General features: G+C 36.9%; 1 protein-coding gene across 2 annotated transcripts in view; it reads left to right on the top strand.

The window, feature by feature from the left end:
• The window catches only part of LOC139944135 (BAR/IMD domain-containing adapter protein 2-like), a 69,404-nt gene that overhangs the window by 24,716 nt on the left and 29,081 nt on the right, over positions 1 to 15,607 (top strand). For both annotated transcript variants that reach the window (XM_071941097.1, XM_071941096.1), the window contains exons 4-5: positions 4,660 to 4,721; positions 7,578 to 7,694. In XM_071941097.1, coding sequence (XP_071797198.1) covers positions 4,660 to 4,721; positions 7,578 to 7,694 — 179 coding nt within the window. The remainder of the gene's footprint in view (positions 1 to 4,659; positions 4,722 to 7,577; positions 7,695 to 15,607) is intronic.

Raw genomic sequence — 15,607 nt, 5'->3', positions numbered from 1 at the left:
ATTGCACCACCACGGGGTACATAGAAACATTATATAAGACTACGACAATAAGTAAAAAATAAATATTAGATAAACTACTAAAAGACTCCAAAAAAATGCACAGGGTGATGGGTGAACCCTCTTATACATTTAAACCCCACTATGGAATAAACCAGCTAAAAAAGAGTAACCCTAGCAGTTAAAAACTGAATATATGACAAAAACAATGATGGCAAAAATGGGAAAAAAAATTTGATAAAACAGATAAGATTTACAAACAAATACAGGATTTAGAAACAAATGCATTTCAATCTTCAAGTCTTCATTTTCACATTGTTTGGAATTTAAATTTGTGTAAGAATGATCTGCAGTTTAATCGTCTATCTAGAGTCTTATGTTGACTTCAATTCTGTGCTAAAGGCTCTGGACACTATTGGTAATTACTCAAAATAATTGTGAGCATATAAAACTTACTTGGTAACAAGGAATGGAGAGCTGTTGATAGTAAAAAACATTGTGAGAAATGGCTCCCATGGAAGTAACATAGCTTTTGAGGAAGAAGTAACTTCTCGCTATTATTTGAATTGATTTTGAGACCTCAGGTGAGGTCTCGAATTCAAGCATCTGAGGGGACTCGACTTGTACGACAAGGGTGTTTTTCTTTCATTATTATCTCGCAACTGCGACAACCAATTGAGTTTAAATTTTCACAGCCTTGTTATTTTATGCATAATGTTGAGATACCCCAAGTGAGCAGACTGTCTTTGACAATAACCAAAGGTGTCCAGTGCCTTTATTCTATCATTATTATTGAGATATAACAAAGCAATTTTTTACGGAGGAAGATAACATTTTGTTGTCAATATAGCCAGCCAAACTACTTTAGCTTGCTGAGTCACTCAATTGCAAGCTGTTTCTCTGGTCTGTCTTCAAGGTTTAATTTTCACATTTGCGAATTTAAACTTGTGTATGAATGATCTGCCCATCCAGTAGCTTTCTTTATGTAGCTCTGATTATAAATGAATTATCTATAGGACCACTTGGATGGAATTGTTACTGGTGGTCTCAGGTGTTTGAACTGGCAATTTGGTCAGCGGACCGCTGTTAAAAGTGATCACTGAAATATTTGCATTATAAATTATCTCTAATTGAATGGGTCTTTCAATTACAGACCTACTTCTGGTGCAGCAAGTCACTACCACTATAAGTGTATGCTCTAGCTGGGGACCATTTTCATAGAACTGCTTAATGTCAAGCCAATTTGTCTACGTACTTAGCAGACAAATTTGCTAAGGCATTTGCCATGAATTTGCATCGGGAGGTTAGGACAAGGTTGGAGATCTGACCCTGGTTTGACTTCTTATAGTGGACAAAATAAGTTTAATAAAATACAAAATAAATTATATTTTCTAGGCAAAATTGTGTAGGACTTAAATCTGAAGTCAGAGATGTAAAATGTGACACTGATTTTTGTTTTTTTTATTATAAATATGAGCACATTTGTAGCTTGGGAGGAAATAACATATAAGACCTGAAAACAACAATAAGACCAAAGTTCACATTAGAAATGAAAGAAGTTTAGCTTCTATTTTCTTAAATAGCTTTCTTAAGTCTCAATTACAAGGTATCATAGCTTGATAAATATATTTTAAACACAATTTCTTTACTATTTAAAGTAAGGTCTTCAGCGAGGCGGGGGTCTGATCTCAAACCCTGTCTTAGCATAGCTTTTCCTGTAACTACAGTTTTAGCAGCGCAATGAAGTCACAGTAAATTAGCATCTGTTATTGGAAGCTATATGAAATTGGGCCCTTGGTTTTCCATAAGCAAATCTTATGACTGAAATACAGTTTAACACAAGTAAAGTAGAAAGCTGAAACAATCCTTTTCTCAGTGGTTTTCTCAAGAAAGAGAAATCAGAAGCAATAAGCCAGTAGTGTTAGATTTGATTATCACAATGACATGCCTAATCACAATCACTTATGAGGTACACGTTTGGTAATTGTCAAAGACCAGTGTTCTCACTTGGTGCGTCCTAACATAAGCATAAAATAACAAGCCTGTGAACATTTGAGCTAAATTGGTCATCAAAGTTGTGAGAAAATGATGAGAGAAAAAACATCCTTGTTGGACAAATTTTTTGTGTGCTTTCAGATAGGAATAAAAGACTTCTGGCTAGAAGTATTTTATTATTTTAGTGAGAAAATACCTCTTTCTCAAAATCTATGCTACTTTTATGCTATCAACAGCTCTCCAAGGCTTGTTACAATATCAGTTTTTAAGTAAAAATTTGATTTGAGTAATTACCAAACATGTACCTTCCCTTTACATTTGAATCTACTAACTCGCAAATGGGTTATTTTTCAGAGTTTATACATCTGCATGGGCAAGGTCAGAAGTCATGAGTTTGCTATTCAGAATGATTATCGCTTTTTTTCTAACCAGTGAACAATCCACATTGTGCATGATAGATTGTAATTGTGTTTTGTCTATTCTGTTGTTCTGTATGCCCCCAGGGTACATGCATGTCTACATGTACATTTTTAATGGAGCCATTAACTTGACAGCTTGTATTGTTCTGTTTAATCATCGGCATCCGTCTAGCCATGGCTGATTTTAAACAGTGGAAAATATCTATACAAATTCATAAAACAGGTATGATGTGAAAACATTATGGCTGATTTTGACAATGGAAAAATATCTATTAAGAATTCATGAAACTAATTTGAAAACAATGGCTGATTTTGAACAGCGGAAAATATGTATAACTATTCATGAAACTAAAGTGAAAACAATGGCTGATTTTGAACAGTGTAAAATATAACAATTCATGCAACAGTGATGTGAAAACAATGGCTGGTTTAGAACAGTGAAACAATTCATGAAACAGTAATGTGAAAACAATGGAGCTGATTTTGAAAAAGTGAAAAATATCTATCACAATTCATAAAACAATAATGCGAAAACAATGGCTGATTTTGAACAGTGGAGAATATCTATACAATTCATACAACAGTAGTCTTGTGAAGAAAGACAAAACAGGGGAAAAAAAAAACTCGGGATGATTTTCTTCCTACTTTATTCTGGTTTCCGGCTTGTAGTTTTACCCTTGGACACATATGGAAAATTGTGATTAAATAGCCTGAACTGTCTGTTGGAGCCAACAATAAATGTACATGTAGGTCAGCCCTTATACTTGATAAAATGTACCTATTTTGTCCAAGGGCCTGAAAACTGTCAATGGCCTTTTAATTTGACACAAGCATAGTCGATAATTATTGAGAATGACTCTGATTTGAAGCATAAATCCATTAACAATGATTTCTTCAGTTTAATAAAATAATGATTTAATGAAATTTGTATGCACAAAATGTTTACTTTACAATTTATGTACCTGTAATTGTGGCTGAATTTGACTGAGAAAGATGTAAACATTTCCAGACGCAATAGGGCCATGTCACACAAGACAATTTACAGGCAACCAAGAAGAAAAAACATTCACTCAAATTTCTACAAACAAATTTGAGGTTAGAAGGAAACTAAGAAAAATCATGTGCATACAGTGCCATTGGTTGCCTCCAAATTGCCTGTTATGGATATTGGTTTAATTTAGTTGCAGCTGATACAATCTGTGGAGAAATTATTCTGGACAATTCTTCAAAAAACACGTCCTCTTTTATAACATAATGTGAATACAGGACTTGAATTGTACGAGTCTGGCGGACTGGTGTTTTTCAATTGAATACATAAGTACATCACCATATAAAATCTTGAACAGAAATAAATGTTGCAATGTTGACTTTAAGTCTGACGAAAATATTTGAATTATATTGAGTAATACTTAATATCTACAAAAGCAGATGACACTGTGTCCTTGAGCAAGACACTTACCCATTGCTTCGTCCTTCGGATGGGACGTAAAGCCGTTGGTCCCATGTGTTGTGTAACGCATGTAAAAGAACCCAGTGCACTTATCGAAAAGAGAAGGGGTTCGGCCCGGTGTTCCTGGTTGTGGCTGCTGTATGCGCCGTAGCACCTTGTAAACCTTTATAAGGTGCTAAATAATTGGGTCTCAGAATTCATCACTGCAATAACCTATCTTTCTGAAAGTTTGTATATACTCAGCGGCTTGAATACCTTGTTTGGTAGATATGTGCGCTATATAAGACTTCGATATTATTATTATTATTATTATTAAAACTTCTTCACAGTTGTCTCAGTGTATTGAAATGCACATTCTCAGGACTGGGGAATTTTACTTTCATTCGATTCTGGTCTTTTACAAACAATTCTGGTCCAGTCAAATCTTTTAGTTACACACCCAGCTGTCTTGTGATTTTTTTTAATCCAAATTCGAGCCCCGAAACTTATAACTACAGTTCTAACAAACATTTCTTCAATTCAAGATATTTTTTTTCTTTCTTGATGTGGAGTTTATTACTCCATTTATTCAACATTCATCAGCAAAAGCATACATCAAATAAACACACTATTAAAAGACACTCCAGTAAACACTTCTAATATATCACAAGCACAGTCAGGAAATAGCTCAGAAAATAACAATAATAATAATAAACACAATAACTAAATAGTTAAATGAATACCTTTAATATATATACAAATATCTACAATTAGCGTGACAAGATCTTAATATTTTGATTTGCTTGATTATTCTTGCAGGTCAGTCGCTGCTACAAATTGCTGAAACCTACAAACAAATAGAAGCTGAACGAGAAATCACAGTAAGTAACAAGACAAAAAAGGGATCCAGACCTCATTTTAATTTTTTTTAAATAGCTTCCTCTATGCGTACTTGTATGTCATTTCCGAATGACTAATTTATTAACTGTAATTTATTCTTTTAATATTGTTACCCTCCCATGGTTATGGGGTGTGTTCTAGTTTTGAATAAAACATAGTACAATACAATGCAATTAAAGGAACATTACAGAATTGGTAAGAAACAAAATCGTGAAGATAACAGATTTACATAAAACTTACACCGTCTAATGATTATGATAGTTGAAAACATCCCTTGAAATATTTCTGTCTGAAATGTCATGTTTGATGAGAAATAACTTTTAAAAAAATATCTAGTTTCGCGTTTGGAGTTTATCGCCCTGTGAGCGTTTTCTTCAAGGTTTTTTTTGCATCGATGTCATGTAAAATGTGTAATCAGTTTTCCACTATTTCTCGTGAACCAGTTGGCTGATCACTCTCAAACTTCTCCAGGTTTGTCAGTTTATGTATGTGGTGGATTACATTAAGTGCTTACACTGCCAGCAAATGTTTTGTAGCAAAACCAATTCTGTAATGTTCCTTAAACTTAGTTCTGAGTATGTACACAATTTTTGAGAGCACTTGAAAGTCTGCAGCCATCTAGCGTCCCCGAAAGTCTCACAAAGCCATTTTTTTTAGATTGAGAAAAAGGGGATGAAACTCTAGGCCCAATTTCATATAGCTGCTTAAACGCAGAAAATATTGCTTGAGAATTGCTTAGCAGAATTTAGGAGGAGACCCTTAATACAAAGTGTGTGACATTGCAGTTTGTCTGGTAACCTTTATTTTGTATTGTGCTCAGCAACTGTTTGTGCTTAAGCAGTTTGATTAAAATTGGGCCCGCTCTTGCTAACCTTTGAAATACGCTTGGCGTAAGCGCGGAATTCCCTCCTTCCATAAGCAGTGCATGTTTGTTTATGGTAGCAGAGTAAGCTTAAAGCAGAGCGATGAAAATGGGCCCCGAGATTCCCCTTACTCGTTACTGAAAAAATAATTGCAGGAAAGTTCTGCAAATGCAACTGCAGTGTAAATGTTGATAAAGAATATTCCAGAGATACATCCTGTGTGTACGTGTGCACTATCAGTAGCTACTTTATTTTCCTTGGAACAGTTTTAGGACGGAAACCCTTGGGGAAATTCGTTCTCAACAGGAAACGGGGTCAAGGGCCAACCAAACATTAGTATCGCACAATTGCACGATATACACGACCTAAATCTGATGCTTGAGAAGAAAGAAATCGGTGAACACAAACGTTGTAATGGAGTTTCGTGCACCTGACTAAAGTTCTGGTGTTGTTTGGTCCATGGGCAAGACACTGCCCAATAATTACTCTGTCCTTCAGATGGGACATTAAAGCACGCAGACAACATTGGTAACTGTCACAGACCAGTATTCATACTTTTTTGTGAACCAACATCTATACTATTAAAGAACAAAGCTGTGACAGTTTAAGCTCAAGCGGGCTATTGATTTGGGCACAGGAAAACAAGGACTCCCTCAAAATAAAATCCTGGTATTGATGTTCAATAAGGTCCGCCCTAAAAAATAATAATAATAATAATAATAATAAATAAAAACCTCCCATGTAAGTGTACCTTCCGACTGACAAAAAAAGTCTTGTATGTATACAAGAGCACTTTAATGGGGAAAAACTTAAAACAAGTTTTGGTAACAAATGTCTTACAAGCGCTAAGAAAAACCAGGGCTAAGGCAGTAGGCCCCTACAACCATTACTGTTTGTGTCTGTGAATTTGAGACCTGCAGTTTCAAAATGTGATATAAGGAAGAAAAATAAATACTGACAGTCCAGATAACATCATTTTTGAAAATCTAGTTCCCTGGACAAAAGCTTTACCTAACTGCCACTCTAGATGCAGGCCAGTTTGACTTCCTGGCCCTTTTGTGTTTATCTTGTTTATTATCTCTACACACCTGTCGATAATATTACCTACGCTTTTCTGATTGGCCGGTTCTAAGTCCAAGTCAGCCTGAAATATCAACCGATTATCAAGCGTTTCTACAGCAATTTAAAAACAAAACGCATTCTTTTTACTCAAAAGTGTTAAGAAAATGAAGTTTCTTGTTTTCAGATTTAAACATACTTAATGCCTCAATATAATTGTTTTCTAATTAGCCTCATTTTGATCTGCCTGGTTTTTCCTGGGGAGCAAAGCCAAAATCATCAATACACTGTTTTGATCCAGATTCATAGACTTGCCTAGTCCCTTGGAGCTAGCCTCCGAGTCAGTCGATGTTGTGCCCCCCAAAAAAGAAAAACCGTCGCCGATCACTAGACTAGTCAATAGCCAGGGATCATGCCTACACCACAATACAACCTGGGAAGGGTTCTTTTTCCTTGATTCTTACTATTTTTCTACAACTGGGGGTGTCTTCTCTTAAAGCCATTGGACCCTTTCGGTAAACAGTGTTGTCCAAGGCCCACACTTTGTGTATCACAACTTCTATATCAAATAACAAACCTGTGAAAAGTTAGGCTCAATCGGTCATCGGAGTCGGGAGAAAACAACGGAAAAACCCACCCTTGTTTCCGCGCGTTTTGCCGTGTCATGACATGTGTTTAAAATAAATCCGTAATTCTCGTTAACGAGAATTTATATTGTTTTGCTGTTTTCTCAAAAAGTAAAGCATTTCATGGAATAATATTTCAAGAGAAGTCTTTCACCATTGCCTTCTGTAAACCCTGTAAGTTATTTGTAAATCTGTGAACTTTTTTTTTTTTTCCTGAACCGAAAGGGTCCAATGGCTTTAACATCTTGTTTTTATATTATTGTTCTTTGTTATTATTTTTTTTTTTAAGTTACACGCTTTCAGGAAGGAGCTTCTTAATCCCATCGAGGCTAAGATTGAAGAGGACTGTAAGGTGCTGCTCCAAGCTCAGAAGACGTACCAGAATGAGAACAAAGCCAAATCTGAGGTACAATTATGTCTCTGTACATTTCTATGATGGCTGGGGTTTTATTCTGGGAGGGGGGATTTAGGGATAAATCAGGCCTTGAAGTCTGTTCTTGAAGCGTAACATAATTTGCAACGTAATTATTAGCATTAATGTTAGCCTTCAGTGCATGTGCTTCTGTTCAGTCAAAATATTTTGCTATGCAAAAGTGCTGAATGAAATCCGTGACCTGCAATTCACAAAAACTCATTTAAGGGTCAATCCGTGTCAAATCACCCCCCAAAAAGGCAGTTTTAAACTCTATCCTCTTCAAATTTGCTCATATTTGGTTTATGGGGCAATCGTGGCTCAACAAGCTCGAATTTCAAATTTCAGCTCCATCCGATAAACGGTTTTTGCGCTACGGCATGCTCTTTCTTGTTGATTTCGGTCAAAATGCGCCTGACCTCTGACATTCAACTGACCATAAATCGGTAACCTTTGGGTCAAATTGGTTGAAACTGGTGTCTTTGGAAAGGAAATTGTGTAAGCTTTCCAAATATGTCTTTATTTCTTTTGTAGGAACATGTTAGGTATGATAACCTTTTGACCTCTACTTTGACCTTGAATTTGACCTTGTGGATCATGTGACCCGGCAACGAACTTCGGTGAAAATTTACCCTTATATGTTTTCTCCACAATATCAAATATTTAGAGATATAATACTTTTGGCTTGCTTTCAAGCTCCACTCAAAGTTGTCCTACTTCACTTTTCCTGTGCAAAGTACATGTACATTTGATACATGTCCATACGTATGTATGTCATGATTTTGCGGTTACCGCTCGATAGTCCGAAGGTTCGATGGTCCGAAGGTTCAATAGTTCGAAGGTCCATTAGTCCGAAGGTTCGTTAGTCCGAAGGTTCAATAGTCTGAAGGTCCGACAGTCCGAAGGTTCGATAGTCCGAATGGCCTGTTAGTCCGAAAATAGGATAAGGTTAAATATTCCGAAGGTTCGGTAGTCCGAACTGACAATAAGGTTCGATAGTCCGAATCGACAATAAGGTTCGACAGTCCGAATTGACATTAAGGTTCGACATTCCGAATTGACAATAAGGTTCGACAGTCCGAATCGACAATAAGGTTCGATAGTCGGAATCGACAATAAGGTTCGATAGTCCGAATCGACAATACACACGCGCCATTGTCTGTGTAGAATTTTTTTTTGGTTCGCCATGGATGCGGTAACGATTTCACATTCGAAAGCCGACGCGCAGAAAATGCACACGGGAGATAGGCTTTGGACGCGCTAAATGTCACGTGACCACGGCAACAAGTTACGTGACCACGGCAACGCACAGAAAGTGAACAGGGGAGATAGGCCAATGGCGGACCCATGCCAGAACCCGTGTATTAACGCACGGCCGGTCCAGTTATTTTAATTTTATATCTATGAACAAAACGAACTTCTTATTTAAATTTTCCTACGGTGTGCGTCTTTCGAACCTTATTATCGATTCGGACTATCGAACCTTATTGTCAGTTCGGACAATCGAACATTATTGCCAATTCGGACTATCGAACCTTATTGTAAATACAGACTATCGAACCTTATCGTCGATTCGGACTATCGAACCTTATCGTCGATTCGGAATAATGAACCTTATCGTCGATTCAGAATAATGAACCTTCGGACTGTTGAACCTCGCTTTTGTTTCGAACTATCGAACCTTCGGACCAACTTACCTTTTTTAAATTCGGACTACCGAACCTTCGGACCAGTAAACCTTCGGATCGATGAACCTTCGGACTAATGAACCTTCGGACTATCGCATCATATGTTCGGATTAACGAACCCTATTACATTTTGGGACTAATGAACCCCCTCTTATGGAAAATTTGCGCGTGCGGACTATCGAACCCTCGGACTATTGCACCTTCGGACTAACGGATCTTCGGACTATCGGGCGGACCCCGATTTTGCTTGGGGATCATATAGCCTTGCTTGATATACATGCGTATGAACAGGTATGTATATGTACATGTACTTTGCATAGAAATAGGCAAGAAGGGCAACTTTGAGTGGAGCCTGAAGGCAAGTCAAAACTATTGTATTTCTAATTTTTCTATATTGTGGAGAAAACGTATAAGGGTAAATTTTCACCGAAGTTCGTCGCCGGGTCACGTGATCCACAAGGTCAAATTCAAGGTCAAAGTAGAGGTCAAAAGGTTATCACACCTAAACATGTTCCTACAAAAAAGAAGAAGACATATTTGGAAAGCTTACACAATTTCCTTTCCGAAGACACCAAATTTCAACCAATTTGACCCATTGGGTGATTTGACACGGAATGACCCTTAACTCTTTTTTTTCTTTTCTTTTTTAATTGTCTCTTCCACTGAAAGTCTTCCCCAGACTATAACATTTTTTTTCTGGGGTTTGTGATGGTAGCACACCACAAAGTCCTCATATGGGTATATCCTCCGTGCAAAACTTTCAAACCGGCTGTATTTTTACTTGAACTCTTGGTGACATTCTGATTCAGGCAAGAAACTACCTTGTAATTATGTCAACCGCTCTTAAAATAAACCCCCCCGAATCACATCGACCAATGACAGTGCACGATGAGTTTGATGGACACCTTGAAGACACACCCCTCTGGGGTGCTGTTTACCGTTGAGGCTCACTAGCATGGTGGATTAGTCACATCCATGCGGTGGGGTTGATGATTAATACAATCATGATCATCACTGGTTTCCCGCTAAACTTTGCCATCATTATGTGGTTGGGAGGATTTTTCTCTGATGCTTTATGTGGGTGCATTTTTGTGGTCCTAGCCCATAACTTTTTGGTTGATTTTTCTATTGGTTGATCACTGGCCGATCACTGGCCATCCACCAAAGAAGGCAGTTATTGGTTTCACCGCTGCAAAAGCGCATCACTTTTGGAGGTCATTTCTAACCAAAGGATACAACTACTAACACTGAAAAAAATGTGGTGGTACAATTCTTTGACTCATTTTTTGAAACATCATACTGGTAGCAATCATAACACACAAAACATTTGTTGGATTTATTTCTATTTGGGCTACTTTTCTTTGGTGCTTTAGATCAACATTTCTGGGGTAATTTCTGACCAAAGTATACAAGACAATTACTAACTCTGAAAAAACCTGGTGATAAAAATCATTGACTCATTATTTGAAACTTCCTGGTAGCAAACATTTGAAACTCAAACATTCAAACATGTACAAAACATTCACTGGAATTTTTGTGTCACTTTTTCCTGGTGCTTTGGATAAACATTTCTGAGGTCGTTTCTGACCAAAGTGCGCAATTTTGTTAATACCGAAGGAAAAAAAAATGCCAATAAAAATCTTTGACTCATTAGATGAAACTTACTGGTATCAAAAGTAATGTACAAAACATTCATTTGAATGTTGACGTTTTAGGGATCACTTTCAACTTGAAGTAGGGTGAAATCCTCATCAACATTTCTGGTGACGAAAATTCCAAATCTGGTTTGCTTGGGCCGTATAGATGCTATCAATGTTAGATGTTGTATCAAAAATCATAACATCTTCACTTGTATTTATACTTATTTTATTTCTTTGGCAATCATAAAAGGCATGAACAAATTAACAAAAAACAGTCAAATTAGCAGGAACATTAGCAGAAACTACAAAAACATACACTAAGAAGACTGCGAATCGATGGATTGATTGAAAAGACACATTTGTTTTTTTCTGGAGGCTCTCCCTTCTAGCTGGTAAAAACAAATTTCAAATTAAAGAAAAATATATAAAAATTATATCTGCAAACACAAGGTCGTGGTCATAAAAGCAGATAGTAAAACTAAAAAGCAGTGACTGTTGAGCTGCAGAGCTTCTGGTCAACAGTGCTTTTTTGCTCGAATTTCCATCATCATCCATCAATTTTCCCTTCACTTTAAAGGCACCGGACACGTTTGGTAATTGTCAAAGACCAGTATTCTCACTTGGTGTATCCCAACATGTGCATAACATAACAAGTCTGTGAAAAGTTAGACTCAATTTGTCTTTGAAGTTGTCAGAAAATATAATGATAGAAAAAACACCCTGGTTGCACAAATTTGAGTGCCTTTAGATTCCTAAAAAAAGGCTTCAGGCTGGATGTCTTTTAATATTTTGAGTTAGAAATTCCTTCTTTCTCAAAAAACTACGTGTTCGTGTACTCTACTTTAGAGGGATCTATTTCTCACAATGTTTTATACTATCAATAGCTCGTAACCAAGTAAGTTTTTGTGCTAACAATTATTTTAAGTAATTACCAATAATGTCCAGTGCCTTATAATCCAGGCGCTGCTGAGTTTAAAAATTTCCTTATCACTTTCAACAATTCCCACAGTACTTTCTCAGATTTGATCTGGTCCAAGTTGGCAGTAGAATGTTGTGTTATTTTAAGGCTGCCAACATCACGATACTCCATCACACATTGCCAATTGTGTCGGCTCAATCATGTATCAGCTGACTCAACCCCAACCCGGATTTAGGTTCTTCAGACTTGTAATTGAATGTGGGACAGGATGTATTCCAGGGGTCCATTTGCTTTCAGTTCAGCTCGCTGAATGTTTCAGGATAGTTCTACTAGGCACTGAATGTTCTTGAAGGGGCACAGCCATGATTTTTCCTCTGGAAAAGGGGCACTTATGGAAATATTTGTTCAGTTTTTAGCCCCGCATAATATGAATCTGAGAAGCGTTACTGATAGTAACGTCTCTCAGATTATGTATGCCAATTATGGATTATGAATGAAATGTTACAGGTTAGTTTTATTGTACATCTTTATTTATATAGGACCAAACAGTTTAAAAACAAAAAACTTTTACTTTCCCTTTAAAAGGTGAGGACGGAGACTTATACCTTTCCTCTGATAAGGGGCATTTCAATTGGCAAAATTTTAATTTGTATTGGAACTTTGCAAAGGGCACCACAATAAAGGCACAGGGCACCACAGGAAATTAAAAAAATTCTTCAACTTTGAATTGAATGAAAAGAGATTCTGAGAAATGGATTTGGCTTTTGCAAACTGCTTACCTTCCAAAGGTTATACGGTATAAATGCAAACAATTGTTTGTGGCCTGACGTTTAAGCCCTACTAGAGTCAAAACTGACTATAGCAGGTCTTAAACCTGAGACCTCCAGATTAACGTACCAGCACTCTAACTGAGCTGTCTAGCCCCTAATATTGGTGGTCTCCCTATGTTGAAAATAACCTTCCCATTCAACCTGTGACTGCTGTATAGCCAGGGATCACACCCAACTTTACAATACAACCTGGGAATGCTACGCAAGGGTTCACCTTCAGGGGATGCGACGTTTTACGTCAAACGTCAAGTAATAAGCCACAAGGGGAAACTGGCTGGGTCCCTCTTTAAACCACCGCATTGTTCCTAATTAAACTACCAGGAGTTAAGTAAGGATATCCGCACAGCCAGAATTCATCATCGACCAGAGTTGAAAGACAGCCCCCCCCCCCCCTCCTAAAAGCTGACGCTCTTCAAAAATAAAATTCCTTTCCTGTTTTGACGGACCTCACCTGAAGCGTCTTAAATGGATTATCCTCCCTGGCAACCCCCCTCTCATTTTGTGAACAATAGATATTGTGATTTAATCTCTGGACCCAAGATGTGTGCAGAGGGAAATTGTATAAGGAAATGTTGGGGGTTACTCCTGGTCATTAAACCATGGATACGTTCAAAATCTTTGTTGAAGCTCCTGCTCTACCGGTATCTTTGGGGGATCCAAGATAATTTGTTTTTCTCTTCTTTATGCCACGTTTGCTGATTTTTATCAGTGGATGTTTCGTGACCATGGAAAAGAGTTACTAAACAAAATTTGAAGTGTCATAGAGACAGCCAATTGTTTTAACTATTTGTCTTTTTACATAATAATGCAAATCATGACACTCATGTGCCACATTTTCTGGATTGGTATTCCGTTTGTTGAACAAAACGGAATAATGGAAAATTTATTTATTCATTTATTCCAACAAAACCTTAAAAAAGTTAAGAAGATAAAAATATTTACAATCAAATATACATAAACACGTATTTAAAGAAACAGGATAACCCTGACACTCATGGACGACCCCCAGACCATATTGACAAATTATTAAACAAAAGGATTGTCGGAACGATCTGAGCAGCTGACCGAGAGTATCAAGATCATCACGTTCCGTCTTAAAGACAGTGGACACTATTGGTATTTGTCAAAGACCATTCTTCTCACTTGGTGTATCTCAACATATGCATAAAATAACAAACTTGTGAAAATTTGAGCTCAATTGGTCGTTTGCGAGATAACTCTAAAAGAAAAAAACACCCTTGTCACACGAAGTTGTGTGCTTTCAGATGCTTGATTTCGAGACCTCAAATTCTGAATATGAGGTCTCGAAAAATACTTCTTTCTCGAAAACTACTTCACTTCAGAGGGAGCCGTTTTTCACAATGTTTTATACTATCAACCTCTCCCCATTACTCGTTACCAAAAAAGGTTTCATGCTAAAAATTATTTTTGAGTAATTACCAATAGTGTCCACTACCTTTAAGGAAGAACTAATAATGCAATTAAGCAGCGAAACATCCTTTAGCAAGCAAAAACTGTTATCAATTATACATGTATGCAAAACCATCGCTGGCCTCGCAATTCGGGAGGAGAGCTTAACAAGAGCTGACCTTGGAAGTGTTGTTGAAACATGAAATTCATTCATCAAAGCAATGTAATGAATAAACATTATATGATCTGGTTTCTATCAGTTTGATAACTTCCATCTTGTCAGAAATTAATCTAGATTCATCCTAAGAGTCCATCAATTTAAATCTGATAATAGTAGTAATTGTTTTTTTGCGTAATTTCATAATTGCTGTCTTTCACAAAACAGTTTTCTGTTTCCATTCGGGTGCACATTGAAGCCACAAGGGACCCACCCATTATCTCTTTGAGAAACGGGTGTCATTTTTTCCCATAAGAAACAACAACTCTGATTGATTACATCAAAATTAATTTTAGTTTTATAGATGATCAATTTACATCAAGGATAAATAATGTAATTTGTTTTATACCCATACACCGAAAGTACTCCGTGCTAAGCATGCTTTACTTTCAAAGCAAAAAGCACGCTAAATTGCTGGTGGTTTCTGTAAATAGATGAAGGACGCAACAATGCAAATCCATTTTCAACGCGCATACACCATGTAAAATCTTCTCAATTGCTACATTAGTTGCCCATGTTTTTCTGGTCTAAGTAAGCACACAAATTGCTTACCAGGGTTCAACTTCATAGAGATGCTTAAGTAGAAAATATTGTTAAGCAATTTTCTGCTTAGCAGAAATGAGCATTATACCACCAGTCACATGATGTACTTGTGACATGGTAAATTGGCTGGAAACCTTATTCTGGTAAGTGTAGTTTTGTTGCGCTTAGCTACTTTTGGTGCTGAAGTTAGCTCTATGAAATTTGGGCCCAGTAAACAGCTTATGAAATTGTGCCCAGTTTGAATCCTGTGCCCAATTTCATAGAGCTGCTTAAGCACAACAATTAGCTAAACAAAACAAAATTATGCTTACCAGATTAAGGTTACCAGCCAAACTATGATACATCACAAGTACAAGTTATGGCTGGTGTTCTGTTTATTTCTGCTTAGCAGACACATTTTAAGCAATATTTTAAAGGCAGTGGACACTAAAAATAATCATCATCATAAAACCTTTCTTGATTACCAGTACTGGGGAGAGGTTGATAGTATAAAATATTGTGAGAAATAGCTCCCTCTGAAGTGCTGTAGTTTTCGAGAAAGAAATAATTTTCCACAAATTTGATTTCGAGACCTCAAGTTTAGAATTTGAGGTCTCGAAATCAAGCATTAGATAGCACACAACTTCGTATGACAAGGGTGTTTTTCCTTTCATTATTATC

Source organism: Asterias amurensis, chromosome 11 (assembly GCF_032118995.1).
Source record: "Asterias amurensis chromosome 11, ASM3211899v1".
In the NCBI taxonomy this organism is placed as follows: Eukaryota; Metazoa; Echinodermata; class Asteroidea; order Forcipulatida; family Asteriidae; genus Asterias; species Asterias amurensis.
Note: the sequence above shows the minus strand (reverse complement) of the source record. Positions and strands in the feature narration are given on the sequence as shown.